This window comes from Penaeus chinensis, chromosome 12 (genome assembly GCF_019202785.1).
Source record: "Penaeus chinensis breed Huanghai No. 1 chromosome 12, ASM1920278v2, whole genome shotgun sequence".
In the NCBI taxonomy this organism is placed as follows: domain Eukaryota; kingdom Metazoa; phylum Arthropoda; class Malacostraca; order Decapoda; family Penaeidae; genus Penaeus; species Penaeus chinensis.
In genome coordinates this window covers 13,916,192-13,943,382 of record NC_061830.1, presented here as the reverse complement: position 1 = coordinate 13,943,382, position 27,191 = coordinate 13,916,192, and the positions used below count along the sequence as shown (strand labels likewise).

The 27,191-nt window shown below is 52.2% G+C and overlaps 1 protein-coding gene across 1 annotated transcript in view; it reads left to right on the top strand.

Annotated features, from left to right (window-relative positions):
• The first annotated feature begins 815 nt into the window (after window positions 1-815).
• Window positions 816-27,191, top strand: part of LOC125031260 — a 33,253-nt gene continuing 6,877 nt past the window's right edge. The window contains exons 1-3 of the mRNA XM_047621920.1: window positions 816-959; window positions 6,057-6,134; window positions 24,800-24,946. Of these exons, the coding sequence (XP_047477876.1) occupies window positions 951-959; window positions 6,057-6,134; window positions 24,800-24,946 (234 nt within the window). The 5' untranslated portion in view covers window positions 816-950. The remainder of the gene's footprint in view (window positions 960-6,056; window positions 6,135-24,799; window positions 24,947-27,191) is intronic.

Sequence of the window (27,191 nt, the reverse complement as noted above, 5' to 3'; positions counted from 1 at the left end):
GGGGGGGGGGGTACATATTGCTTCGAAAGTAAGAAATAAATAAAATAATAAATGAAATCATCCGTGTGAAAAAAGGAAAAGAAAAACCAGTAGTCAAATGGATGTTTTTTCACGCCTTCACCCTCACCCTCAAATTATTATTAATTTTATATTTATTTGATAAATGAATTAATTACTGGTAATTTCGAATAGTAGTATAGAAGTGGTATTAAGATTGTTTGTAAGCTAAGAATGTAAGAATATGATTTAGATTGTATACCATAATATGTTATGTGTTGTAAGCTTCTCTTGAGGTGTTTAGGTAATATTCCTTTTTTTCATTAATGTGACCTCATTTTGGGACCGGATGAAGTGTCGTATATAGGATTGTTACTAAGGTTTATGAATACGTAGATTGACTGAATTTCTCCTATTATTGTGGAATAATCATACACTACGATGTGATAGAGGAGAAAACATAACGTAAAATAGTAGTTACCAATCAGCTTGTTCGGAAGGAAGTATATATGTGTAAGGTTTAGGCTAGCTCCCCCTTTCATCGGCGTCAGTCCACGCCATCTTTTGATGATGCGATAAACTAGAAGAGGGTCAATCGAAATACGATTGTCTTCGAGTTTTTGTATTAATCATATTTTGTTTGATTATACTGCTGACTATTCCATAATGCCATTAATAAGCGGTAAAAATATCGGTGGACGCAAATCAAATGTAAGATAAGAATGAAAATTAACGAAAGCGTACGCTTGCCTACGCCATCTCTTGAGAACACAATAAACATTATCTTTTATGCTCCTTTCTCATTGTTTGAGGATTTTCCGGCGTAATCATTTGCTCCAGAAAGGTGACAGAGGGAAAGGCATCGGCGAGAACTCATTGCGCTCCAATACTTCGGGTCAGTGAAGAAATCGCGTCATAGTTGATCAAGCATACCTTTTAAGAAAGAAGGCACCATGGCTGTGGTTAGTACTTACTATTATTTTCGTTAAAGATTCGGAAAATATTTGCAAAATACACGCGTAACTGTTGATCTTAATGGAATGTTCGGGGTCTGTACATGTGCTGTAGAACAGGGTTCCTTATAAATGCTAAATGTTGCTCGCACGTTCAAACTGTGTTTTACTCAACTCGTCTTGAAACTTAATGTAATATCCAATTGTCTGGCCCGGCAACTGCACACGGAAACTGATAGGGGATGAAATCGGCGATAACCGTGGCCTAAGCGTTTCCAGTGTTCTGTTGATATATAGGCTGGACTTACGCTTAAATGAATCGTTAAGGACTTCATAAGCGAAGCCTTGCAATACGCAAGCGTTCTCTCTCAGCGCCGGCAGGCACGAAAGCCAGTGCATTTGTGTAAGTATTAGGTATGCGGTAAAAGTCAACTTAATAAACACATGAACCTCATCCTAAGAACAATTAGGATTATATTTTCAAAGTGTATGGTGTGGATACTTTGACGAAAACTAAGACTTTTTTCATCCATGGCAAAAGGTGCGCAAACCGAAAAGGAGATACATGACAGATAAGTGAGAAGATCAACCCTTCATTTTTAAGTCCCCATCGTGTTTACCTTGCGAGGACCAAAACAAACGTGATGCGATCTATCAAGTAATTTGTGTTGCTACGCGCTTGTGACAAAGATTTTGTAATTTTGAGCGTCCGATTTTTCCTAATTCACGTATACAATGCTTTCCATTAGTTTTGTTATACTGCTTTTACGTGTTTTGGTAATTATTTAAATTCTGAACAATAACCTTTAAGTGTTGCGTTGATTCCAGGTGATTTTAAAGCCCTATACTGGATATTAGAAAATATTACATTATTATTATTTATCATCAAGTGCCCCAAATGCCGAAAAGTGATTTTCTTCAATAGACGAAATTGAAGAAAAGAGCTCCGAGACATTGAGAATTCCGTTGCAAGGAGTATACCTGCTGAACCAATTTTGCACTCTCATATTAACTTGAAGTTGTAGTGAGCCATTTTTGTATACAGGGCAAGCACAACCAGCTTTATATCCAGACTGTATGGATCCGTCACATATACATCATTGCTTATAAATTGTGTGTTCTTTCCCTTATTGTGAGTGTCGGGAATTTTTTGTATCCTCTCTTATGATCATGCTCTGACACACGTCATCAACATAGCATAAAATGGATTCACCATCCCCATTGTGCATAACGACACAGAACAGCATAGGGCTGAGAACTCCTCCTGGTGGCGTCCCAAGTTCAAAGGTTTATGAAGTGGAACCTCTCGCTCCCTTTAACAAGACACTTGTATATCTGTTCGACAGATACATTCTAATCCAGCTCAATACTTTACCCCGGATGTCAAAGCTTGCTAATTGTTCTAGGATAACTTCTCTGTTTGTAATGTCTAAAGCTGACTTAAGGTGAAGAAAAACAGCGTACTTCCCCGAGAGCGCCGCACGGAGATAGAGCAAAATGGACACCGCCATCTTGTAAAGCATTAAATATCGAGTAGGAATTAATACTGGTAAAGCTGCAGCGGCCTCATATTTACCGGAAAATGACAAAAATAAGCTCTGAATGGCACCGTAGCTATATGTTCCTTGAGCCTTTCAAACCCCCTTTCAACAAGCTAAGTTGTCGTGACTCTGGGAAACTGTCTTCACCTCAGTAGGCACGGCAAGATAAGATCTCGCTCTCTCTGTCTGTCTGTCTCCCCCTCTCTCTCTGTCTGTCGGTCTCCCCCTCTCTGTCTGTCTGTCGGTCTCCCCCTCTCTGTCTGTCTGTCTGTCAGTCTCCCCCTCTCTGTCTGTCTGTCTGTCTGTCAGTCTCCCCCTCTCTGTCTGTCAGTCTCCCCCTCTCTGTCTGTCTGTCTGTCAGTCTCCCCCTCTCTGACTGTCTGTCTGTCAGTCTCCCCCTCTCTGTCTGTCTGTCTGTCAGTCTCCCCCTCTCTGACTGTCTGTCTGTCAGTCTCCCCCTCTCTGTCTGTCTGTCTGTCAGTCTCCCCCTCTCTGTCTGTCTGTCTGTCAGTCTCCCCCTCTCTGTCTGTCTGTCTGTCAGTCTCCCCCTCTCTGTCTGTCTGTCTGTCAGTCTCCCCCTCTCTGTCTGTCTGTCTGTCTGTCAGTCTCCCCCTCTCTGTCTGTCTGTCTGTCTGTCAGTCTCCCCCTCTCTGTCTGTCTGTCTGTCTGTCAGTCTCCCCCTCTCTGTCTGTCTGTCTGTCAGTCAGTCTCCCCCTCTCTGTCTGTCTGTCTGTCAGTCAGTCTCCCCCTCTCTGTCTGTCTGTCTGTCAGTCAGTCTCCCCCTCTCTGTCTGTCTGTCTGTCAGTCAGTCTCCCCCTCTCTGTCTGTCTGTCTGTCAGTCAGTCTCCCCTCTCTGTCTGTCTGTCTGTCAGTCAGTCTCCCCCTCTCTGTCTGTCTGTCTGTCAGTCAGTCTCCCCCTCTCTGTCTGTCTGTCTGTCAGTCAGTCTCCCCCTCTCTGTCTGTCTGTCTGTCAGTCATCTCCCCCTCTCTGTCTGTCTGTCTGTCATCAGTCTCCCCCTCTCTGTCTGTCTGTCTGTCAGTCAGTCTCCCCCTCTCTGTCTGTCTGTCTGTCAGTCAGTCTCCCCCTCTCTGTCTGTCTGTCAGTCAGTCTCCCCCTCTCTGTCTGTCTGTCTGTCAGTCAGTCTCCCCCTCTCTGTCTGTCTGTCTGTCAGTCAGTCTCCCCCTCTCTGTCTGTCTGTCTGTCAGTCAGTCTCCCCCTCTCTGTCTGTCTGTCTGTCAGTCCTCCCCCTCTCTGTCTGTCTGTCTGTCAGTCAGTCTCCCCCCTCTCTGTCTGTCTGTCTGTCAGTCACCTTTCACTCTCTCCATCTCTCTCTAATCTCTTCACTCATGCTCATCTCTTCTCTTTCTCTCTCTTCTTCTCTATCTCTTTCTCTCTCTCTCTCTATCGCTTTCTTCTCTCATCTCATCTCTATCTCTATCTCTCTCTCTCGTCTAGCTCTTTCAACTCTCTAACTCTATCGTCTGTTCTCTCTCTCTCTCATCTCTTTCTCTCTCTCTCGTCTATCTTCTTTCTCCTCTCTCGTCTCTATCTCTTACTCTCTTCTCTCGCTGATCTCTCTCTTTCTTCTTTCCTCTCATCACCGCATCCTATTCTTTCTCTCTCCTCCTCTCTAAATCTCTTTTCTCTCTCTCTCTCTATCTCTTTTCTCCTCTCTCGTCCTATCTCTTTCTCTCATCTCCTCTTCTATGCTCTATTCTCATTCTCTCATCTCTCTCTATCTCTTTCTCTCTCTCCTCTCTATCTCTTTCGCTCTCTCTCTCTATCTCTTATCTCTCTCTCTCTCCTATCTCTCTCTCGCTCTCTCTACTCTTTCTCTCTCTCACTCTATCTCTTTCTCACTCTCTCTCTATCTCTTTCCTCTCTCTCATCTCTATCTCTCTTTCTCTCTCTCTCATCTATCCACTAATCTCTCTCTCATTCTAATCACTTTCTCTCTCTCACTTCTAATCTCTTTCTCTCTCTCTCTCTATCTCTTTCTCTCTCTCTCTCTATCTCTTCTCTCTCTCGCTCTCTATCTCTTTCTCTCTCTCTCTAGCTCTTTCTCTCTCTCTCTCTAGCTCTTTCTCTCCTCTCACTATCTCTTCTCTCTCTCTCACATCTCGTTCTCTATCTTCTCTCTATCTTCTTTTCCTCTCTCTATCTCTCTATCTCTTTCCTCTCTCTCTCATCTATCTCTTTGTCTCTCCTCTCTCTCTATCTCCTTCTCTCTCCATCTCCTATCACTTCTCTCTCTCGTCTCTCTATCTCTCCTCTTTCTCTCATCTCTCTCTATCTCTCTCTTTCTCTCTCCTGCGTCACGCCTCTCTGCTCCTATCTCTCTCTTTCTCTCTCATCCTATCGTCTTTCTCTCTCTCTCTCTATCCTTTCTCTCAGCTCTGCTCTCTATCTCTTTCTCCTCTCTCTTGATCTATTCATCATCTCTGTTCTCTCTCTCTCTCTCCTATCTCTCTCTCTTATCTCTCATCTCTCTATCTCTCCTACTTCTCTCCTCTCACTATCTTCTCAACTTTCTCTCTCTCTCATCTCTCTCTTTCTCTCTCTCTCTATCTCTCATCTTTCTCTCTCTCCTATCTCTCTCTTTTCTCTCTCTCTTCTATCTGCTCTCTTGCTCTCTCTCTCTATCTTTCTCTTCTCTCTCCTGCTATCTTTCCTCTTTCTCTCTCTCTCTATCTTTCTCTTTCTCTCGCACTCCTCTCACTCTTTCTCTCTCTCCTAAGCGTCTCTCTTTCCACTCCCCTCCCCCCCCCTCTAGCTCTCTCTATCTCTCTCTCTCTAATCTCTCTCTATCTCTCTCTTTCTCTCTCTCTCTATCTCTCTCTTTCTCTCTCTCTCTCTCTATCTCTCTCTATCTCTCTCTCCTCTTCCTTTCCTCGTCTGTCCTGAAGATGGATTCCAGGTGGATTCCATCAATAAATCTGGTCTTTGCATTGTTGTTTTTTTTTTTTTTTTTTTTTTTTTTTTTTGGGGGGGGTATAGGTATAGTTATGTATGCGTGTGTGTGGGGTGGGTGGTATAGGTATAGGTATAGGAGATGCATATGTTTGTGGTTGATATGGGTATAGGTATAGGTATGTGTATGTATACATATACACACGTATATGCATATACGTGTGTGTGTGTAAAGAGAAGGTTAATTATTTCAGATTGGTTTCAAAATAAGAAATAACCGTGTTTTCTTTTCAATAATGTACCGAGATGTGAATTTATGTATCATAAAGAGTCCCATGCCCCCAAGGAGTATGTATACCCTGGTTAAGAAACTCTTCCCTTTAAGAGAGTTTTAACGTTTTTGTTCATAGATTCAACTTTGCTTTTATAATCGTTAAGTGCATAGATTACATTTCAGTGAATTAAAAGCTAATCCGTAGAATCGTGTATAGATTATACAATAAATGTGCGTTTCAAACATGAATATTTTTGGTTATCAATGGGACTGAACACTAATGGTATCTTATGGTTATTTTTGGTTGACATAAAGATTTAAATTATTCGTTAACGTTATTCTGAGTATAATCCTTTGATTTGAAATATGTTGATTTTCAGGAAATATTGACGAGAATTCGTAATAAAACGAATAAATGCCTCCGCCTCCTCCTAATTCTGCTGGGCTTCTTCGGGTTGGTGAGTAGACCGCGAGACGATTTGAAGTTTGAGATGAAAAGAATGAGAGAGAGACAGAGAGAGAGAGAAACACGGGGAGAGAGAGAGAGACACGGGGAGAGAGAGAGAGAGAGACGGGGAGAGAGAGAGAGAGACGGGGAGAGAGAGAGAGAGAGACGGGGAGAGAGAGAGAGAGAGAGACGGGGAGAGAGAGAGAGAGAGACGGGAGAGAGAGAGAGAGACGGGGAGAGAGAGAGAGAGACGGGGAGAGAGAGAGAGACGGGGAGAGAGAGAGAGAGACGGGGAGAGAGAGAGAGAGACGGGGAGAGAGAGAGAGAGACGGGGAGAGAGAGAGAGAGACGGGGAGAGAGAGAGAGAGACGGGGAGAGAGAGAGAGAGACGGGGAGAGAGAGAGAGAGAGAGAGACGGGGAGAGAGAGAGAGAGAGAGACGGGGAGAGAGAGAGAGAGACGGGGAGAGAGAGAGAGAGAGACGGGGGAGAGAGAGAGAGAGAGACGGGGGGAGAGAGAGAGAGAGAGACGGGGAGAGAGAGAGAGAGAGAGAGACGGGGAGAGAGAGAGAGAGAGAGACGGGGAGAGAGAGAGAGAGAGAGAGACGGGGAGAGAGAGAGAGAGAGAGAGAGACGGGGAGAGAGAGAGAGAGAGAGAGAGAGACGGGGAGAGAGAGAGAGAGAGAGAGAGACGGGGAGAGAGAGAGAGAGAGAGAGACGGGGAGAGAGAGAGAGCGAGAGACGGGGAGAGAGAGAGAGAGAGAACGGGAGAGAGAGAGAGAGAGAGACGGGGAGAGAGAGAGATATAGAGAGACGGGGAGAGAGAGAGAGGAGAGAGAGAGAGAAGAGACGGGAGAGAGAGAGAGAGAGAGACGGGAGAGAGAGAGAGAGAGGAGAACGGGAGATGAGAGATAGAGAGAGACGGGGAGAGAGAGAGAAGAGAGACGGGGGAAGAGAGAGAGAGAAGAGACGAGGGGAAGAGAGAAAGAGAGAGAGAGAGACGGGGAGAGAGAGAGAGAGCGGAACGGGGGAAGAGAGAGAGAGAGAGAGAGAGGACGGGGAGAGAGATAGAGAGAGAAGAGACGGGGGAGAGATGAGAGAGAGAGAGAGAGACGGGGGAGAGAGAGAGAGAGAAGAGAGAGACAGGTAGATAGAGAGATAGAGAGAGAGAGACGGAGAGAGAGAGAGAGGAGAGAGAGAAGGGAGAGAGAGAGTAGAGAGAGAGGAGACGGGAGAGGTAGAGAGAGAGAGAGAGAGACGGGGAGGAGAGAGAGAGAGAGAGAGAGAGACGGAGAGAGAGAGAGAGAGAGAGAGACGGGGAGAGAGAGAATAGAGAGAGAAGAGACCGGTGAAGGTGAGAGAGGAGGAGAGAGACGGGAGAGAGAGAGGAGAGAGAGAGAGACGGGGAGAGAGAAGAGGAGAGAGAGAGACGGGGAGAGAGTGAGAAGAGAGATGACGGGAACAGTGAATAGGAGGGGGGAGAGAGAGATAGAGGAGAGAGACGACGGGGAGAGAGAGAGAGAGAGAGAGAGACGGGGAAAGCGAGAGGAGAGAGAGAGAGTAGAAGCGGGGAAAGAGAGAGAAGATAGAGTGGACGGAGAGAGGAGAGAAGAGAGACGTGGAGGAGCGAGAGAGAGAGACAGGGGAGAGAGAAGAGAGAGAGAGAGAGAGAAGAGAGAGAGACGAGGAGAGAAGAAGAGAGGAGAGAGACGACGGGGAGAGAGAGATAAGAGAGGAAGAGAGAGAGAGAGAGAGAGCGAGAGAGGCGGGAGGAGAGAGAGAAGAGAGAGAGGAGATGAGAGAGAGACGGAGGATAAGGAAGAGCGACAGGAAAGGAGAGAGATAGAGAGACGGGATCGAGAAGACGGGATAGCTGACTGTCGCCCCTGTGTCTCAGGGTCGACGCGCGAGCCGGGCAAGCGCTCCAAGGCTGCTGGCGCGCGTCTCGCGTCCGAAGGCTCGCGTCGGACGCTCTGCTACTGCTCTGGCATGCGTCTCGTGACTGCGCTCTCTCGTATGTCTCGCCCTTCGTGTGTGTCTCTCTCGTCGCTGCCCTTGCGCCCAATTCGCGCGTGCTCGCTGCTCTCTATCTCCGTGAGAGCTCGCCCGGTGTTCTCTGCTGTCTCTCGCTTGTTCGTTGGTGTGCTGAGCGGTGTGAGGATGTGTGCTGGCGGCGCCGGTCTTTTGGGGAGTTGCTAGGGCGCTGGAGAACTCCCCGTAGGCTACTGTTGCGGATGGCGAGCATATTAGATTTTGTGGCTCCTGTCGCAGAACGTTGCCTGCCGGTGGCTCGCCGGGGGGGGGGGGGGGTGGGGGGGGGGGGATGTGGGAGTAGATTGGGGGGGAAGGGAGTGAGGCGGGAGGTGGGGATGAGGGTGGGGCGGAAGAGGGCGAGCGACGGGTCTCCGATGGGAGCTCACGAGGGCCTCTCGCCGCCGTGCTGCGCGGAACTTCCGCCCCAGCGGCGACCGCTGTGTTTACCCTCCTGTCCCCGGTCTGCCGCTACCTCCGCCTGTCCCCCGCCCCCTGGTATTCTGCCGCGTTTAGGCTCCCCGGTGCGCGCTCACACTGCTGCGATGTTTCCCGGCAAGCGCCCGGTAGAAGCTGTCCCCTGCTGCACTCTCGTGCTCTCTCAACTTGGATGCTCGAGTCGTGCGCGCGTTGTGACGCGCTATTGCGGCGCCCTTTCCTATTCGACCTTGCACAGTTTAGCGTACATCGCGGCGCATGGGTATCTGTCAATCTTACCCGGTTGGGTGGACGTGAAGCTGTTCGCCTACTGTCAGGGCCCTCGTATGGTGCTCAGCGCTAAGGGCGCCCTCCGCGTCCTCGTTTGTTGGCGCGCACCTGGTCGTCTCCTCCACTCCCTCCCCCACCCGCACTCCACCCCGCCCCCTCCACCCTGCACGCTTCGCGGCCAACACCCCCATCCCTTCGTTCCCCCCGCCACAGCACCCCCCTCTGCACGCTTAGCCTCCCACACCACTCGACCCTCCCCGCCCCTTCCACCGCCTCTTCTTCGTGCTCGCCGTCTCGCTGTCGACTCCTTACGGATCTCGCTCCAGTGTCCACCTGGGTCTCATGGACCCTCCCGTTGGCTTGCGTTAGCTAGGCATTCCACTCAAAACGACGCTTCTGGTCTCTTCCCTCGTAGCTACGGCGCCCGTCCGCGCCCCCTGGGTTTGATTGGTTTTATCGCGAGTGTTGGTCTATATCGCTCTCTTCCTATCTTTCCCTCTGTACTCTTGGGCCATGTCTCGCTTCCCGTGACTAGTCTCAGCTACTCCACAGCCGTGGATCGTGCCAGTATCCCCTAGGCCGCGCTCATCGAGGCCTCTCTGGTCGATCGTTCGCTTATGCAGCTCTTGACTGTGCACTGCGTTGTACCCTGGCTGTAAGATGAAGCCTTGGCGACTCCAGAACCGCAACTGTCACAGTCTCTCGTCATGGATCGTTCTACTATTGTCTGAATCTACCCCTGTCTCTCGAAGCGCTCCCAACTTCACCAGCTCCCTCCCTACGGGGTGAGTTGCACTGCTTTGCATTTCCTCTTACGCCTCTTTTGGTAACAGCTGGGTGTTCCTTTGCTGTGTTTTGTTGCCACAACACTTCAGCGCTTCCTTTTCGACGTCTGCGTAATTTGTTCTGGTCTTCTACTACCTTTCCGCTGTCGCGGTCTCATCGTTCTTATGCGGTTTCGCTGTAGCCCGTCTTCAGTTCGATCCCGTGCGCGCCCCCTCGCCCTTGCCACCGTCACCCGCCAGCCATGGCGGCGACTAAAAACTGCGCCGTCGCGGATTACGTACAGATCGAAGTGGGGTTCGGGGAGAAGATTACTGCCGGCGGTTTCTCGGCGCAGTGCCACCCCAGCTCGCTCGGTTCATCACCGCCCGTCCGGTGCGTACGATACGTTGCCGGCCGCCTTCTCCCCGTCGCACGGGGGGGCTCTCCGCGCTTCTCCTCCCGACTCCGTATGTTCTTTTGTGGTGAGTGACCCGGCTACGACGTCTGAGATGCTCTACGGCTGGCTTTCTCATCACATATCGCAGCCTGTCCACCTTTGGACGTGCTGGTGGTGAGCGGGGGGGCCGCGGGGAGGGGCGCACGCTCGGTGGACGGGGCGGATGGTACTCCGAGCGCGAGCCATGCCCCCCGCTCACAGCCTTGAGAGTTATTACCGCCTCTTGGATTGCCTCGGTATATCTCGGTCGCCGTCTGTTACAGCGGAGCTGTTCTTGTACTCTGCGCCGTGTTGTCCACTGCGCGCTCGCCTCGCGCTCCTCATCCCACCCCGCCGTGTCTCGTCTGCGCTGTGCCGTAGCTCACGTCTCCTTGATCTGGCCCCACGTCTTCACATCGCTCACGCTAACATCTACCTTCACACAGGCGCCTCTTCCCCTGATCTCATCTTGACGCAGGGATCGCTTAGTGTCGTTATTACCGCTCGCTGCGCCACCTATGTTTCGGGTGGTGCCTAGTCCTTAACCGGGTAGGGCATGCGCGCTATCTGGCTCGCCTTGGATCGGCTGTATAGCTTCGCCCTTCCCTTTAGCGCCTGTCCTGTTACCGTCTCTATTTGTAATAACCCTGACGGAGGTCCCCGTTATCCGCACTTCATCGTATGTGCGGTCTCGTCTCTCTCTGCTCTTCTTCTCGCCGGTGCTCTTTTCGTTAACGCCTCTTCTACGGCTCCTAGCCTCGTCCATCTGCCGTCGCTCGTCTCGCGCTCTCGCCTCTGAGTGGGCTGGACTTACACGACGGGAACACATGCCAATCTCCGTCTCGCTTCGTCTAGGATCGCTCATCCATGCTGTCCCTTCCGGAGCTCGCTTCGACTCCGTCCCTTAAGTGGATCCTTCGACTGCTCGCACTACACGCCTCACGGGTGGGCCCGAGGTTCCGGGTCGGGGTATTGTGAGAGCTGGATTGGATTTTTGTCTAGGCGCCTGCTACTCGCCGCGAGATGAGCGCTGCTCGCCCCGCCCACCATCCTCTTAACCCCCCCCCATGTGACTTTTGCCGATTGGACCATGTGTAAATAGAGTACGGGGCCAGCCGTTTTGTGGGTTGGCTGTGTTCTTGGGAGTCTACCTCGCCGCTGCGCGCCGTTCTCTCGCAGCAGGGCTCGTCCAGCCGCGCATCCCACCGGCTTGCGTTGCGTCTCGTACCAGTTGCCTTCGGCTTCGTCTGCTTACAATTTCCGCTCTTGCTGGCCTCCGCTATGTTTTCAATGAGCCCACCGATGGGCGTGCTTTCCCTGTTATCGCCCTTAGGTCTCTCCGCACTTTTGCATTTCGTCCCGGACTCTCTCTCGATCGGCCATTTGACCGCCAGCCCCCCTGGGCAACAGCGTCCTAACACATTAGCTTGCCCGGTATAGACCCCGCCTTGTCTCCTTCTTTGTGTGAGTCCTCTACTCCCCTCTGCTAGTTACATACTCGCTTTGGCCTACTTTTGCCCTCCTGGGCTGACCTACTCTTTCGGCTGACTAATCACGCTTCCTGGGAGGCAGCTCGCTATTCTCACTATCATCGGTGGGAGCTGACTCTGTGTCTATCTAGCCCTAACCAGATAACTTCACGTCTCTCTCCGCTCACTCCCTTGTCGCATCTCTACTGCCCCCGTGCGAGGTAATCCTCCCTTGCGGTGGTTGCTCGCTTTCAAGCTTCCGCGCTCGGCGTCTCATCGTTCGGCTAACCTGGTGACCGCTCCGAGGTCAGCCGTACCTCGTGTAATGATGTGCGCCGCTTTACCTCTTCGGGGGGCCCGGCGCGGGACGCGCTCTCCCCCCCTTGATCTCTGCTTGCACGCGCGCTCCTTTTGACTCCCCATGTCGTAGCGTTTGCGCTGGTTCGCCCTCTTCTCCCTCCTACTCTCCTCCCCTCTACGGCTGCTCGCTCTGTCCCTGTTCTGCTCTCGCCGTGGCTTAGCTAGCTCCGGTTTTCCCTGCCAGTCTCACCTCGCCATTTCGCCTCCTGTTGTTATACACGGGCAGCTCTCCCTTCGCTCTCCTCTTAGACTCACCGATTCACGGACTTCCGCTGACTCTACGCTACTACAACGTTCGCCTCTTCCCCCTTAGGGCTCTCTGCGCTCTCTCTCCCGTGACCCTACGTCCCGCTTTGGCCCTCTCCGCGCTCCGGTGTGTCAGCTCTCGTTTTCGCTGACCAACGTCCCCCTTTGCGTCCGCGACCGTCGCTGCCTCTCGTCTCCGTCTCCTCCGTTGTTCTTATGGCGTCGCGCTCTTCCCCTTGTGCTCCCGCTGCTACGAATTCTCGCTCTCTGCGTCGCCCACCCATCGAGCAGTGTCTTTCGGGGTTCTCTTTGCGCCGGCGCCTCTAAGTGCTAGTACAGACTCGTAGTTGCTCCATGATTACCCTGGAACCCGCGCGAGAGATTGCGCGTCCGGACTGCGCGCCTGCTCTCCCGTCCCCTTTGTGCTGCGCGCGCAGCTGCCTGCGCCGTAGTGCCAGCTTCGGTGGGGAGCGTCCTGACTACGCCCGGGTCGCAGAGGCCGAGTGGGGACAGGGATCGCTGTGTAGGGCGCGTCTGCCGAGGACCACCGGGGGCCCTCGCGGCTCCGACTCTGCGCGCGCGCCGGTCGCGCCACCGGCTCCGGTCAGGTAGGGACGGGGAGGGATTGCGGGCGGGCGCCACCGCGCTCGTCGTCAGCGCGCGCCTCGGGTCACTCTTCTTCAACGGGCTGCCCTACGGTCTCCTATGGCATAACTCGGATTCAGTTTAATCTTCGCAACAAGTGCAGTCTTGAGGTCCTGTCGCGGGCGCGCTCTGCTGGCGCCCCGCGCTCCGCTCTCCGGTCGCGCGCTCCGCCGCGCAAGCCACCTTTCAATATTGCAATACCTTCGGTCTCGCCTCATACCGCCGAGACCTGCAGGGTCGCCTGCATCACGTCCAAGCCTGGCCGAGCTGTTTAGAAGTCACTTAGGGAGCCAAGGTCGAGGGGCCCTGCGTCCGGGTGATTGGAGGGCGCCCGTGGTGTGAGGGGTGTGGAGGAGGGCACGTCTATCCTGTTGAGTTCGAGTGTGCGGCGACCTCTCGTGAGTGCCCACAATCTCTACGTTACGAACTCCTCTGACATGCTCCTTCCCGTGCACGTCGGTGCCTGTGTGATTGTCTGGGGTTAATCAATGGCGTGGGGGCATCCGCCGGCTTCCCATGCTTATTGGCTCACCGGCCCCTGCGTTCATGGATGCCTACTTTCTAGTCTCCCTTGGCTGCCACGTCGGTATTCCACGTCTCTTATTCCCCAAAGTCTCCCTTGGCATCCTCGTTCGGCTGCACTACTCCCTGCTCAATTTTTACCGACCAGGGGGCGCCCGCTACGCAATGTCGAGCGTCACTCGTTTGCCTCGCCTTCTCTGTTCCCGCCTCCGTCCCGCCCGTCCCGCTGTAAGGGGTGTGACTCCTCGCGCCACTTTGCCCCACCAAATCCTGTTCACTATATGAGGTCGTCTCGGCGGGCAAGGTGGAAACGCGCGGTCTCACACCACTAAGCCCCTAGCGCCAAACAGGCCCGAAGGCCCTCCAGGTATCGGGAGCTGCGTCTGAGACGCGCGGCTCGCCCCCGTCTTTCGGTTTGGCCAGATGGGGTGAGGGTCTCTCCTAGCACAAGCGCCCGTATCACGGCGATGACCAGTCCGAGATGGTTAACCAGACACAGAAGAAGGGCTCCTGGGGATAGTCAGGCTCCTTAGGAGTGGTAGATGCCACGACGGCGCCTGTCGCTCCTCGTCCTATCGGGCCGCTTGTATGAGCGTCTTACTGACTCGCCTGGTAGCCACGGTGCACCTGGCTCTCGTGTCGGCACAGTGGTCAGCGACGTCGACCCGCGTGTACCACTACGACCTCGCGAAACCAACACCACACACCAGATAACCCGTCCCATCATCCTATAAAAAGGGGATTGGTGTAGTTCCATTTGTTTTCAAATGCTTATTCTTATTACAACAAAGAAGTAGATATTTAAAAACAATCAGGTAATATTAAATATAAGATACACATCGAATTAAATGTAATACCATAAGTAATAGCCAAATTATCATATAGTTATTGAAACCTTCAAAGGTACAGAGTGAAAATTCAAGAGAATGCACCAATAAATTTTGTTTTTTTGTGAATGTATTATATTCTGATATTTCTTATTATTATGTAGGTAACGTTGATCTCCAAATACAAAATGGGGTTCATGTGTGATTTTTGGTGTTCGGCGGTGCCTCAATATAGTCTGGGTACGGAAACAGTGCATTTGGGGGGGGGGGGGAGGGTGTTTCAGTGTAAGAGAGAGGTTTACCCGGTCTGTCTGGACACAGGGTTGTGTTACTTACGCTTTAGTAGCCACTTTTATCAAACCTTGAATATATTGTGAATTATAGCATTTGTGTTCGTGAGCCAGAGTTAATTAAACAGACGAAATAGCTATGTACGTATAAACGGATATTCCCAAAGTTAATTGCTGTTGCAAGGTTGACAGCAGCGGAGATGTATTGGTGGATTAGGTAAATTAACCTCTTAGATTACTAGTCCTATGGAAGTTGTCGACATAGTTTATCGGTGGTTGGTTTAAAGGACTTTGACTGATAGTGTTTCGGCGACTACCACTGAAGATACAAGTGTTTTTATTCTGATTTATCATAGATTGTGCATTTTGGTTAACAAAGACTCATCCGGCCATCTTTAACTAAAGTAATTTTGGGAATTAATGGGTGAAAAACATGGGCCGTGATATTAAGAATTAAGTATTTTCCTGTGGAGGAGGCAAACCAATTCACTGAAAGGTAACTTGAAAGGGCTTAAGAAATTTTTTCTATACCAACCATGCCCCCCGGACGCCAGACGGTCCCCAGCCGAAATCCCTAACACTGATACATTGTTTCACAAGTTGGTATCACGGGTCGCAACAATAATCAATTGAAGTTGTAACTGAAATACAAAAGATTTTTAGATATTTTTTATTTTTTTTAGTTCCCGAGAAGAGAAAAAAAAAGTTCAGTCAATAATACTATGTATATTTAAATATACTAACAGTATAATTTTTTATTTTCAGATTTTAGGAGTTTAAATAAATTAATTAAGTTGAGTGGGTGGGTGGAATTGCACACGTCATAATAAAGGAATGAAAAGTGGAAAAAACACCCACCACTCTTTTTTATGCTATTCCGGAGAGGCACTAATAATACAAGATACTTACAACAGGAAAGTAGCAAAAAAAAGAGGGTAACTAAGAACGTGTGGAAAGTTTTAAAAATGGTAGTTCTCGTAGTTTCTTGTTGTTTCTTATTTTACATGAATATTGTTCTCTTCATAGATATTAAAGTTGGAAATTTATTACCATGAGGTTTTGCATACGTTAACTTAATCGTATTCAAAACGACACCTGGGTAAAATCTCAAAAGCTCACGGGACATTTCCATTCGATATCATTTTTTTGGATTCATCAAGTATAAACTATAAAACAAGAAACAAGCTAATGGAACGCTATCTAGTGTACCGAGTCAGGAAACCTTCTCCCCTCCCCCTCAATGAGGAGAAAATAGGTTCATTGGCTGGGTGTTTCTAGTTCAAAGAAAGAGGGAGAGGACAAAAGGTTCCAAACGATGATGCCCATCTTGTTAGGATGGAAGGGCATCGTCACCCGCCAATCCGATGGTCTCATGGAACTACAGACACGCCCCCTCGGCACAGCGAGAGAGGGTTCAACAGAGCATACTCCACGGTGTTTTGCCGTGCGTGGGCAGCCTTGTGCGCTTAAAAGGGGGTGAGACGGTAGGTCGCCCTAAAGTAGGTGAGCGAACAGGAATTATGCCGTGTGACGGGAATGAGTATGCCACTGCAGCTAGCCAAACAACACAGAAGCGAGATTACAAGATGCAAGGTGAAGAGGGTGAGTGAGGCCTCTTTCTTTTGGAATCCGCGTATTTCCCAGCAAGAACGGGTAATGCCTGATTGAAACCTTGTCCCGGGTTAGGACAGAATTACGGCCTGGATGGGTGGGTCTCGTCTTAGGGGAGGCTAGGTCCAAAGCTATGAAGCAATCAGTGGCCGATCGTTGGCCAAACGTCCATCACAGAAGTGTCCGGTGGAGTGCCAGTTATAACGGCGATATAGGTATGCTATATTCCTCTCGCAACCACACCCTGTAGGATATTAGACATATGGTTTTAAAAAGAAAAAACAACACCACAGCTATGCCGCCCGCTAGTGTTGGAAACTATACGTGAGGTTTGGGAGTGGTCGGGCGATGAGAGGATGAAACAACACCTCATAAAAAGAAATCCCTGGAGACTGAAGAGCGAAAGAGAGATGACTGTCTTGACAAATTGGTGACAAGGCCCAAGAAACCATGGCAGATGGATACAATCAATTGAAAATAGAACGAGATACGTGACTTCTAGTGGCCAAAGACAATGCAAAGCAAACGACAAGGAGGATGACTTTGGCCACAGAAATGCCTGCTGCAAAATAGATTGACAAGACTTACAAACGTGTCTGTATAATCAATATTATCCAGCCATTTGGACAATCTCGTGCTGGCCTCAATCCCGGCCAAAATAAGGAGAAAACCACCAACACCAGACACAGAGCCACAAGCCAGGGAAAGCCTCTGATTCCCTCTCCGACAAACAAACGACGGCACTTCTCGTCAGACGTCGAAGAAACCCACAGTGGGAGAGACACAGAGCTTAGAGAAACCCAGAAGGAAAACTAAGCATCACGTGACCCAAAGAAGCGGCCAGCAAAAAAACCAACGGAGAAGGAACGAAAGAGGGGCTGTCTATCACAACGTATCTATACCCGAATTAGCGAAACCGATACCGTCGACCACCACCAGCGAAAGTACCCTTAGGGCGGAGAAGACAACCCTATGCCGTTTCCTCCCACAGTTTAAGGTATCCCATCTAAAAACCTGAAGGCTTTGACAATAAAACCTAACAACGACGCGACCTACAGCAACCACCGACCACCTAACTATAGTACTCTACCTTTAGACCAAACAAACAGTTGACTGTCAAGCAAGCATATGGAGATGCAGAGAAAAAAATTTCCTGGATGATAGACCACGGCATTGATTTACACTGTTTATTCACCAATAAGACCAAGCTAGCACCTCTGCAGCAAAGAGGAGACACTGGACACAAAAAATGGTTGGAGCCCCCCCCAGCGTACACCACGTGACCCCATGTAAAAGAAAAGAGCCAACCTGAAGAACAGAAAAAGAGATAGTGTAGCCAGAGAAGGGAGAAAAAAGGAGAGGGATAAGAGGAAAGGTGACCTGAAGAACGAGAGACATGCAAAATGGTAGGTTAAGAGAGAAATTCCCTGTAGAAAACTAAGAAAGGATCTTAAAAAACAAGATAGGAAGGAGTGTCTCACCACTGAGAATCCCAAAACAAAGGAAGTCAAGCGAACGGTAGCTACACTTGGCTTCAAGGTTTCGGTTCCGGTTTTGATGTTGATCTGAATCACAAAGTACACGATAACCAAACAAGAATATCAACGTGGCGAGGGGGCGATTCCCCGAATAGGGTGAGAAGTTTCGAAAGGGGAAGACCACTCATGGCCAGGCACTATGGAGAGTTCATGTTTGACCCTGAAAGAACCCCAAAACCAAAGAAGAAACTATTCTTCTTAGCCCTTCTTATCTGGGTAAACGGGGTTGGCACCCATTTTACTTAAGAAGAAAAACCTATGTGCCCTGACCCACTTTCACTGCTACAAGTGCAAGAAAAAAAAAAATAATCCACCACCAGCAGGCCTAAGCTTTTGCCACAACCTAGCCTAAATGAGGTGTCTGTCAGCAAGGCACAGACATTACAAAATAGCACACAAATAAACTAACTGAGGTGTGCCCATCGATACCCTAGCGTTAAAGAAGAGGAGATGGCAAATAGAAAAGAGGGACACGGGCCAAAGCTATACAAGGTAAGAACAAAGGGTCACAACGAGCCGAACAGAAGTGATTCCCGACTATGCCAAGAAAGCATCATGCCTTGAGCTTAGAGGAGGAGGGGGCGCAAGGGCCTGCCTCATAGACATCGGCACGTGGGTCCTGGGGGAAGGGGGGTGCTCGGAGGGGGTGAAACAATGGGGCCGAACCAGGGAGAAGGCGGGCGTAGCCGCGGCCCCTAAGGTCATAAGGGGTTTGCTCGTGGCTGAACAAAACCCCTGCCGCTCGGTTAGGGCTCGGCGGGGGAGACAAAAGGAGGTGCGAGGGGGCAGGTCACAACCTTTGCGGCCCCATGCAGAAGGCACCCGAGGTCTTAGTCTGCATTCTAGGCGAAGGGCAGGGGGGGCTCCTAAGAGGCGGAAAAGTAGGGAGGGGGCGACAGGGTCAGGTCCACTGCCCATACGAAAGCGGGGGAGGAGAGGGAGCAAAGCGGGGGCAGGAGACAGGGGGCACTGTCAGCGATCAGCCAGGGGGAGGAACATTCCCCCCGGATACCCCCTATACACTTCACCCCCCCCCCCCTTCCCCGGGTCCCCACCCCCGACCCACTTATCTTCTTAAACCGATTCCCCCCCCCGCTTCCCGCACCCCCCCCCGCCCTCCCCCCACCCCCCAATCCCCCTTTCAGCTCCCTTCCTTCTCTTCCACGCCCCCCGCCCCTCCCCCCGACGCCCCTCCTCTTTTCGGCCGCCCTATTCCTTCCTCTCTTTCCCCCCCCCCCCCCCCCCCCCCCCCCCCTTCCCCCCCCCCCCCCCCCCCTTCCCCCCACCCCCCCCCCCTTTTTTTCCCCTTTTCCCCCCCCCCCCCCCCCCATCCCCCCCCCCCCCCCCCCCCCCCCCCCCCCCTCACCCCCCCCCACCCCCCCCCCCCCGACCCCCCCCTCCCCCCCCCCCCCCCCCCCCCCCCCCTTCCCCCCCCCCACCCCCCCCCCCACCCCCCCCGCACCCCCTCCCCCCCCCCCCCCCCTCCCCCCCCCCCCCCGGCCCCCAACCCCCCCCCCCCCCCCCCCCCCGCCCCCCCCCCTTCCCCCCCCCCCCCCCAGGGCCCCCCCCCCCCCCCCCCCCCCCGCCCCCCCCCCCCCCACCCCCTTCCCTCCCCCCCCCCTTCCACCCCCCTTCCCCCCCGCCCCTTTTGCCCCCCCCCCACCAACCCCCCCTCCCCTTCCCCCCCCCCCCCCCTTTTTCCCCCCCTCCCCTTCCCCCCACCCCCCCCCCCCCCCCCCCCCCCCTTTTCCCCCCCCCCCTTTTTCCCCCCTTTTCCCTCCCCCCTATTCCCCCCCCCCCCCCCCCCCCCCCTTCATCTTCCCCTTTTTCCCCCACCCCCCCCCCCCCCTTTTCCCCCCCCCCCCCCCCCCCTTTCCACCCCCTACCCCCCCTCCCCCCCCCTCTCCTTTCCCCCCTTTTCCACCCCCCCCCCCCCTTCTTTCCCCTCCCACCACCCCCCCCCCCCCCCCCCCCCCCCCCCCCCACCCCCTCCCCACTCTGCCCTTTCTCTTCCCCCCCCCCCCCCCCCCCCCACCCCCCCACCCCTCCCCCCCCCCCTTCTTCCCCGTCTCCCCCACCTTTCCCCCCCTTCCCCCCCCCCCCCCCCCCCTTCCCCCCCCCCCCCCCCCCCCCTTTCCCCCCCCCCCCTTTCTTCCCCCCCCCCCCACCCCCCCCGCTTCCCCCCCACCTTCCCCCCCCTCACCCCTTCTTTTCACCGCCCCCCCCCCCTCCCTTTTCCTCCGCCCCCCCCTCGCCCCCCCACCCCCCCCCCCCCCCCCCCCCCCTTATTCCCCCCCCACCCCTTCGCCCCCCCCCTTCCCCCCCCCCTTCCCCCCCCCCCCCTTCCTCCCCCGCCCCCCCCCCCCCGCCCTTCCCCCCCCCCCCCCCCCCCCCCCCCCCCCCACCTCCCCCTCCCCCCCCTCCCCCCCCCCCCCTCATCTTCCCCCCCCCCCCCCCCCCCCCCCTCCCCCCACCCCCCCCCCCCCCCCCTCTTTCCCCCCCCCCCCCTTTCCCTTTTCTCCACCCCCACTTTTTCCCCCCCCCCTCCACCTTTCCCCCCCCCCTCCCCCCCCCCCCCCCCCCCCCCTTTCCCTCCCTTTTCCCCCCCCCCGACCCCCCCCCCCCCCTTTCTCCCCCCCCCCTTCCCCCCCCCCCCCCCCCCCTTCCCCCCCCCCCCCCCCCCATCCCCCCCCCCCCCTTTCCCCCCCCCCCTCCCCCCTTCGCCCCCCCCCAACCCCCCCCCCACCCCCCCCCCCCCCTCCCCCCCCCCCACCCCCCCCCCCCCCCTGTCCCCTCCCCACTCACCTCCCCCCCCCCCCCCCCCTCCTTTTTCCCCCCCCCTCCCCCTCCCCCCCCCCCCACCCGCCCCCCCCTCCTTTCCTCCCCCCCCCCCTCCCCTCATACACCCCCCCCCCCGCCCCCCCTTTCCCCCCCCCCCCCGCCCCCCCCCCTCCCCCCCCCCCCCCCCTTCCCACCCCCCCCACCCCCCCCCCCTCCCCCCCCCCCCCCCCTCCCCCTCCCTCTCCCCCCCCCCCCCCCCCCCCCCCCCCCCCCCCCCCCCCCCCCCCCCCCCCCCCCACCCCCCCTTCCCCCCCCTTTTCTTCCCCCCCCCTTTTCTTCCCCCTTTCCCCCCCCCCCTTCCCCCCCCCCCCCCCCCCCCCCCCCCCCCCCCCCCCCCCCCCCCCCCCCCCCCCCCCCCCCTCCCCCCCCCCCCCCCCCCCCCCCCCCCCCCCCCCCCCCCCCCCCCCCCCCCCCCCCCCCCCCCCCTTTCCCCCCCCCCCCCCCCCCCCCCCCCCCCCCCCCCCCCCCCCCCCCCCCCCCCTTCCCCCCCCCCCCCCCCCCCCCCTTTTTTCCCCCCCCCCCCCCCCCCCCCCCCCCCCCCCCCCCCCCCCCCCCCCCCCCCCCCCCCCCCCCCCCCCCCCCCCCCCCCCCCCCCTCCCCCCCCCCCCCCCCCCCCGTTCCCCCCCCCCCCCCCCCCCCCCCCCCCCCCCCCCCAAAAAGGAGATTCCAGCTATGCAAAAAAAAGAAAGAAAAAGAACCAAAGAGGAATAAAAAGTTCAAGAGCATCCCAAAATTTTCTCCCCATGAGATGCCCCAAGTTTTTCCTTTTTGATGGGGAAGATACGACTCTCCTGACCGCTGCATTCACTGTTTGGCAGTAGCAAAAGCTTTGAAAAAGGCGCCCATGTCGTAGCCCCTCTGAAAGGGGAGGAAGCTGGACAGAGTAAACCACCCCAGTGGATTCCCAGGGATAGCCTTCCAAAGGGCAAAAAAAAAGGAAATTCAGAACTCCAATGATTTCCCGAAACAAATATCCAAACCGAATACGTCCTTTAATGTAACTAACACCAAGTAATATCATGACACACAATCTAAGCACACTACAGTAATTCTGAACTTTTGATTATTCTGTAATATTTTTGTTGCAACAAGTCTATTAACTATCTTCCATGTTTTAGCAGTGTCATTTTTACAATCTGTTAATTTATATCTATAATAATCACTTTAGGCTCGTTGTATAAGTGATTTAACACCTCTTTTTTGTTTGTAATTAGCCTGAAGTGCCATATTGTGGGAAAATTTTTTTGGGGCTTTAAGAACCCTTCTTTTTTTTTTTTTTTTTTTTTGGCTCCCTCTTGATGAATTGGTTTAAACCGGGAGCAGGATGTCGTCTAGCAGTTTTTTTGAAAAAAATGGAGTCTTTTGCCGTCTTTTTAAAACCTACCTAAAGTAAGCCCCTTACTTGTTGTTTACATTTATAAATTTGTAAAATTTCTAAGAGTTGATTCCTTGGCAATTATTTGTTGGCATAATAACTGAGAGTCGTGCTTGGCTAATTCTCGGAAACTTTTTTAACTGGTGGCTGTTTTGAGTTCTTTGAATTAAGCGTCACCATTATGAGTTCGTGATTGGCAACATGGAATGGGATGTTGTTCTTATGCATAATGTCAGCTTCTTTTAGTTGTTATTACATCAATTGATGAAGTAGTGTTTTCTGTGACCCATGTTGGTTTATTGACCGTGTGATCATTTGTTTTTCTTAATTATCTTTAAAAACTTTGTATTAGACTTATTTGAATAATTATTTAGATTATCCAGGATGAATAGATATTATTCAAGTAACATTTCTCAAACTTTCTTTTTATAAGTAATCAAAAGATTCAGAGGAACCATAAGGATGCCTATAAGCTGCGCCCACAATGAATGACAGAATCATATTGCATTGTATGCTAACCCTGATATCCTCCACATCTGCACTCTTTGCAGTTGCAGAGATCTCATTTGTTTTGGGAGTATCCCATACATATATAGACTCCTCCCCTACATTCTGCATCGCATCTATAATCCCCTAAATGTGGGATATCTATAAAAGCACTTGCCATATCTTGGTGAAGCCACGTTTCACTTGCACATAATATATCAAGATTTCTCTCTATTATGAGCATTTCTAACTCAAAATATCCAAGGGAGAGACTGACTTAATATGATCTATTTTCAGCATTTGTGATCTGACCCTCGGTCTTGTTAACGGCGGTGCCTTGTCAAACCCCTTTGATCACGGCTGTACTTGTTTTTGTTTAGGAACACTTTGACATTCCTTCGGAAGGCAAGTCAAAAAACAATTCGGGCTTTATTTCTCGGCCTCATACGTGCCGGGAATATAGTGTAGTAGTTACTACCATGGCTCATCATCGTCTTGTGAGCTGGTACACTTGATATGTTTTCAGAATTGTCCAAGAGGTGTTCTTCGATGTTTTCTTCATTTGCGTCTGGATGACACTTCGTGATAGAGGTGCACTGTTTCAGACCAATCAGCTACTGCTAAGGAGCTTGTCGTCTTTCCCTTGTTTCTCTCTTTTGTTTCCTTGAAGTGACTGTGGTGCATCCTTCAGAGATTTGCTATCAGTTATCCACACTCGCACGCACATGTATGTTAAGCGAGTAGGTTTGTGTGTATGCGTGTGCATGTGTACATGTTGGCATGTGAGCGTGTGTGTCCATGTATGCATGTATGTGTGTGCGTGCTTGTGCATGTGCATGTATGTGTGTGCGTGCTTGTGCATGTGCATGTATTCGTGCTTGTGCATGTGCATGTATGTGTGTGCGTGCTTGTGCATGTGCATGTATGTGTGTGCGTGCTTGTGCATGTGCATGTATGTGTGTGCGTGCTTGTGCATGTGCATGTATGTGTGTGCGTGCTTGTGCATGTGCATGTATGTGTGTGCGTGCTTGTGCATGTGCATGTATGTGTGTGCGTGCTTGTGCATGTATGTGTGTGCGTGCTTGTGCATGTGCATGTATGTGTGTGCGTGCTTGTGCATGTGCATGTATGTGTGTGCGTGCTTGTGCATGTGCATGTATGTGTGTGCGTGCATGTGCGTGCTTGTGCATGTGCATGTATGTGCGTGCGTGCATGTGTGTGCGTGCGTGCATGTGTGTGTGTGCGTGCGTGCATGTGCATGTGTGTGCGTGCGTGCATGTGCATGTGTGTGCGTGTGTGCATGTGCATGTGTGTGCGTGCGTGCATGTGCATGTGTGTGCGTGCGTGCATGTGCATGTGTGTGCGTGCGTGCATGTGCATGAGTGTGCGTGCGTGCATGTGCATGTGTGTGCGTGCGTGCATGTGCATGTGTGTGCGTGCGTGCATGTGCATGTGTGTGCGTGCGTGCATGTGCATGTGTGTGCGTGCGTGCATGTGCATGTGTGTGCGTGCGTGCATGTGCATGTGTGTGCGTGCGTGCATGTGCATGTGTGTGCGTGCGTGCATGTGCATGTGTGTGCGTGCGTGCATGTGCATGTGTGTGTGTGTGTGTGCACATGCTTGCGTGTGTGTGTCTGTGTGTGTGTGTGTGTGCGCGCGCGCATCTATGCGTGTGTGCATCTATGCGTGTGTCTGTGTGCGCGCGTCTATGCGTGTGTCTTGTGTGTGCGCGTCTATGCGTGTGTCTTGTGTGTGCACGTCTATGCGTGTGTCTTGTGTGTGCGCGTCTATGCGTGTGTCTTGTGTGTGCGCGTCTATGCGTGTGTCTTGTGTGTGCGCGTCTATGCGTGTGTCTTGTGTGTGCGCGTCTATGCGTGTGTCTTGTGTGTGCGCGTCTATGCGTGTGTCTTGTGTGTGCGCGTCTATGCGTGTGTCTTGTGTGTGCGCGTCTATGCGTGTGTCTTGTGTGTGCGCGTCTATGCGTGTGTCTTGTGTGTGCGCGTCTATGCGTGTGTCTTGTGTGTGCGCGTCTATGCGTGTGTCTTGTGTGTGCGCGTCTATGCGTGTGTCTTGTGTGTGCGCGTCTATGCGTGTGTCTTGTGTGTGCGCGTCTATGCGTGTGTCTTGTGTGTGCGCGTCTATGCGTGTGTCTTGTGTGTGCGCGTCTATGCGTGTGTCTTGTGTGTGCGCGTCTATGCGTGTGTCTTGTGTGTGCGCGTCTATGCGTGTGTCTTGTGTGTGCGCGTCTATGCGTGTGTCTTGTGTGTGCGCGTCTATGCGTGTGTCTTGTGTGTGCGCGTCTATGCGTGTGTCTTGTGTGTGCGCGTCTATGCGTGTGTCTTGTGTGTGCGCGTCTATGCGTGTGTCTTGTGTGTGCGCGTCTATGCGTGTGTCAGTGTGTGCGCTCATTATGCATGTGCTCATTATGCATGTGCATGCGTGTGCATGTATGCCTGCGTATATGTACATAATATGCGTCATGTTTTTTTAAACATACTGACGATCATCATTTTTGCTTTCGTTTCAGCTCATATGGGCTACAGTAATAAGTCTGCTTCTGCGTCCTAGTCTTCAAGTGTCCAACAATAAACCCTCGGGTCCCTTTTCCTACGCGCAGCCGCTCATCAACATGGGATACATCTTGTGCACTTCCGTTATCATCTACAGCGTCATGGTAGGTTCATCCGTGAAAGAGGTGGGGAAAGTTGGTTGAGAATGGGAGTTTTGGGGGAATATCTTGTGGGAATATCTTGTGACCCTTGTACAAGGGTCACAAAGCGATCCCACACACCTGCACTTAAGTTTGAAATTCCGGATTTTCCTTGGCAGAAAGTAACATGTGATACTTTGTCTGGATTCAGCACATCACGGTCTGGCAACAAACACATCCTTGTGTTCGTGGACAATATTTCTCGCTACTGCGGGTTGGTGGCAGTTCCATCAAAGGCTGCTCATGACGTAGACATTTCATGACGTAGTTTCTGTCCACAATATTTAAACTCGGATAACTTTACCGAGTTTGTAAATCAGGTGTTAGCCAGTCTCACACAGCAGCTAAATGTGATGCAGGTGAACGTTTTGCCTTTCTTTCCGCAGGCTCATGACATCACGGAATGTTTAAATAGATTAATTCTCACCATTTTGCGTCAACTGGTGGACGACAGCAAGGACGATTGGGACGCCTTCTCCCCATCGTCCAGTCAGTCATCAACTCTACCTAGCCTTTGTGCTCGTGCAAAGATTATCGGGGTAGGTTCATTGGTATTTAGGAATGCTCATGGTACTGTTCGGCTTAAGCTTAGTCCATTGTTTGTGGATCCCTACAGAGTTGTAGCAGTAAAGAACAAGGCAGAGTGCAAGTCTGTCGCTGATAGCTCTGTGCAGTGGTTCCATTTTGACATCCTGAAGCTGGCCGATCACTATTATCAGTGCCAGGAATCATAGGTGGTCCTCTCACTCGTCATTCTTGTTTAGGCATATCATCCTGTATTAATTTTACTTGCATCAGTCCTCGAGAGTCGTCGAGTTAGTCAGGCATGTGTGTTACTCCTGAAGAGTTTTGTTATTGTTTGTTATTTTTGTAGTGTCATTTACCTTTTCTATTATAGTACCTTCATTAGCTGCGATTGCACGCATTACCTGCATCATTCATTCTCGGACTGATCATTTTCATCCTCATTTATATAGGCTTTGGCTTTTGTGATATATTCTTTCATGTTGGTCTTGCAAGTGGTGAGTTAAATTCTGGCTCTCCCTTCTAGGATGCTGTCATCCATATTATTTGTGGCATTCGTCATGGGAGGAAGCTCACATCACCTGCCACATAACGTGAAGGACACACCTGGGGTTATGATTGAGGACCTTGGGAAGGTTTATCCTATAACAAACCATGTGGATGCCCGGTTCTCGCTACTGCCACTCCCAAGTGCTTAGAAGCTTATGATATACCACAGAGACCAGTTACTTTCTCCATGACAATCCTACCATCGATCCTTCTCTTGATGCATATAACATTCGCCTATTCGATCATATCTTATTCTCGATGATTACAGACTTTTCGGAGTTGTGGATGTTGACACTTACATTTGAACTTAGAAATTATAGGGAAGGCTTATCATCTGTAATTCAGTTTCAACTTCAAAGGGTATCTTCCCTTTCTGTCAAGACACTCTTCCCTTTACAGAAACGCACTCGGTTTGACGCTAATCTGAGGTCATACATTTATCCTTAGAGAATTTGGAGGACATGCTCTATCCTTCCTTTCCTCCGACTTCTTAGACTCCGGTTCGAGGCCTACCTAGGACACATTCTTGTGCTTTTCTTCACCTTTATCTTCATCTCTTCAAACTCCATCTTGTGCTCGTGCTCTTGTTTCAGGTGGCTGATCACCTCCCTCTGTTCTTTTGAGGGGGTAAGGAATCAGCTCTCGCCTTTCATGCTCAGCCTTTCACAGGTGACACTGATTTATTTCTATTGGTCAACGGGCGCCACAGTTACTTGCGAGGAGCTTCAGCCAGATGAGTTGTTGCTGGGAACCTTTGTCCTACCTCATCATTGTGGGTTACGTTCCATGTAATTACAGATTCCAGCAATCTAGTCCTCCATTACAAATGACCTTGCTGACCATCAACGTCACGATCCTGAAGTTGCATCTTATGGACGCTATTAAGGTGCAGGACGCGGTTGTGAGGTTGTGAGACTTCCATATTGACTTTATCTACCCTGTTTACATCACCCTGGCAGGCATGCTGCTCCTCTTATTAGCGTTTGGGGTGTGCGACGCGAATGTATATCGGATGCATAGGGAAGAGGAACTTATCAGCAGTAAGGCTGTCGAGCGTGCCTCCTCGTGTCCCCCATGTCAAGTATCTATCCTTGTACACAATGCACCATAATGTTTGTACAGGTACTTTACTTTC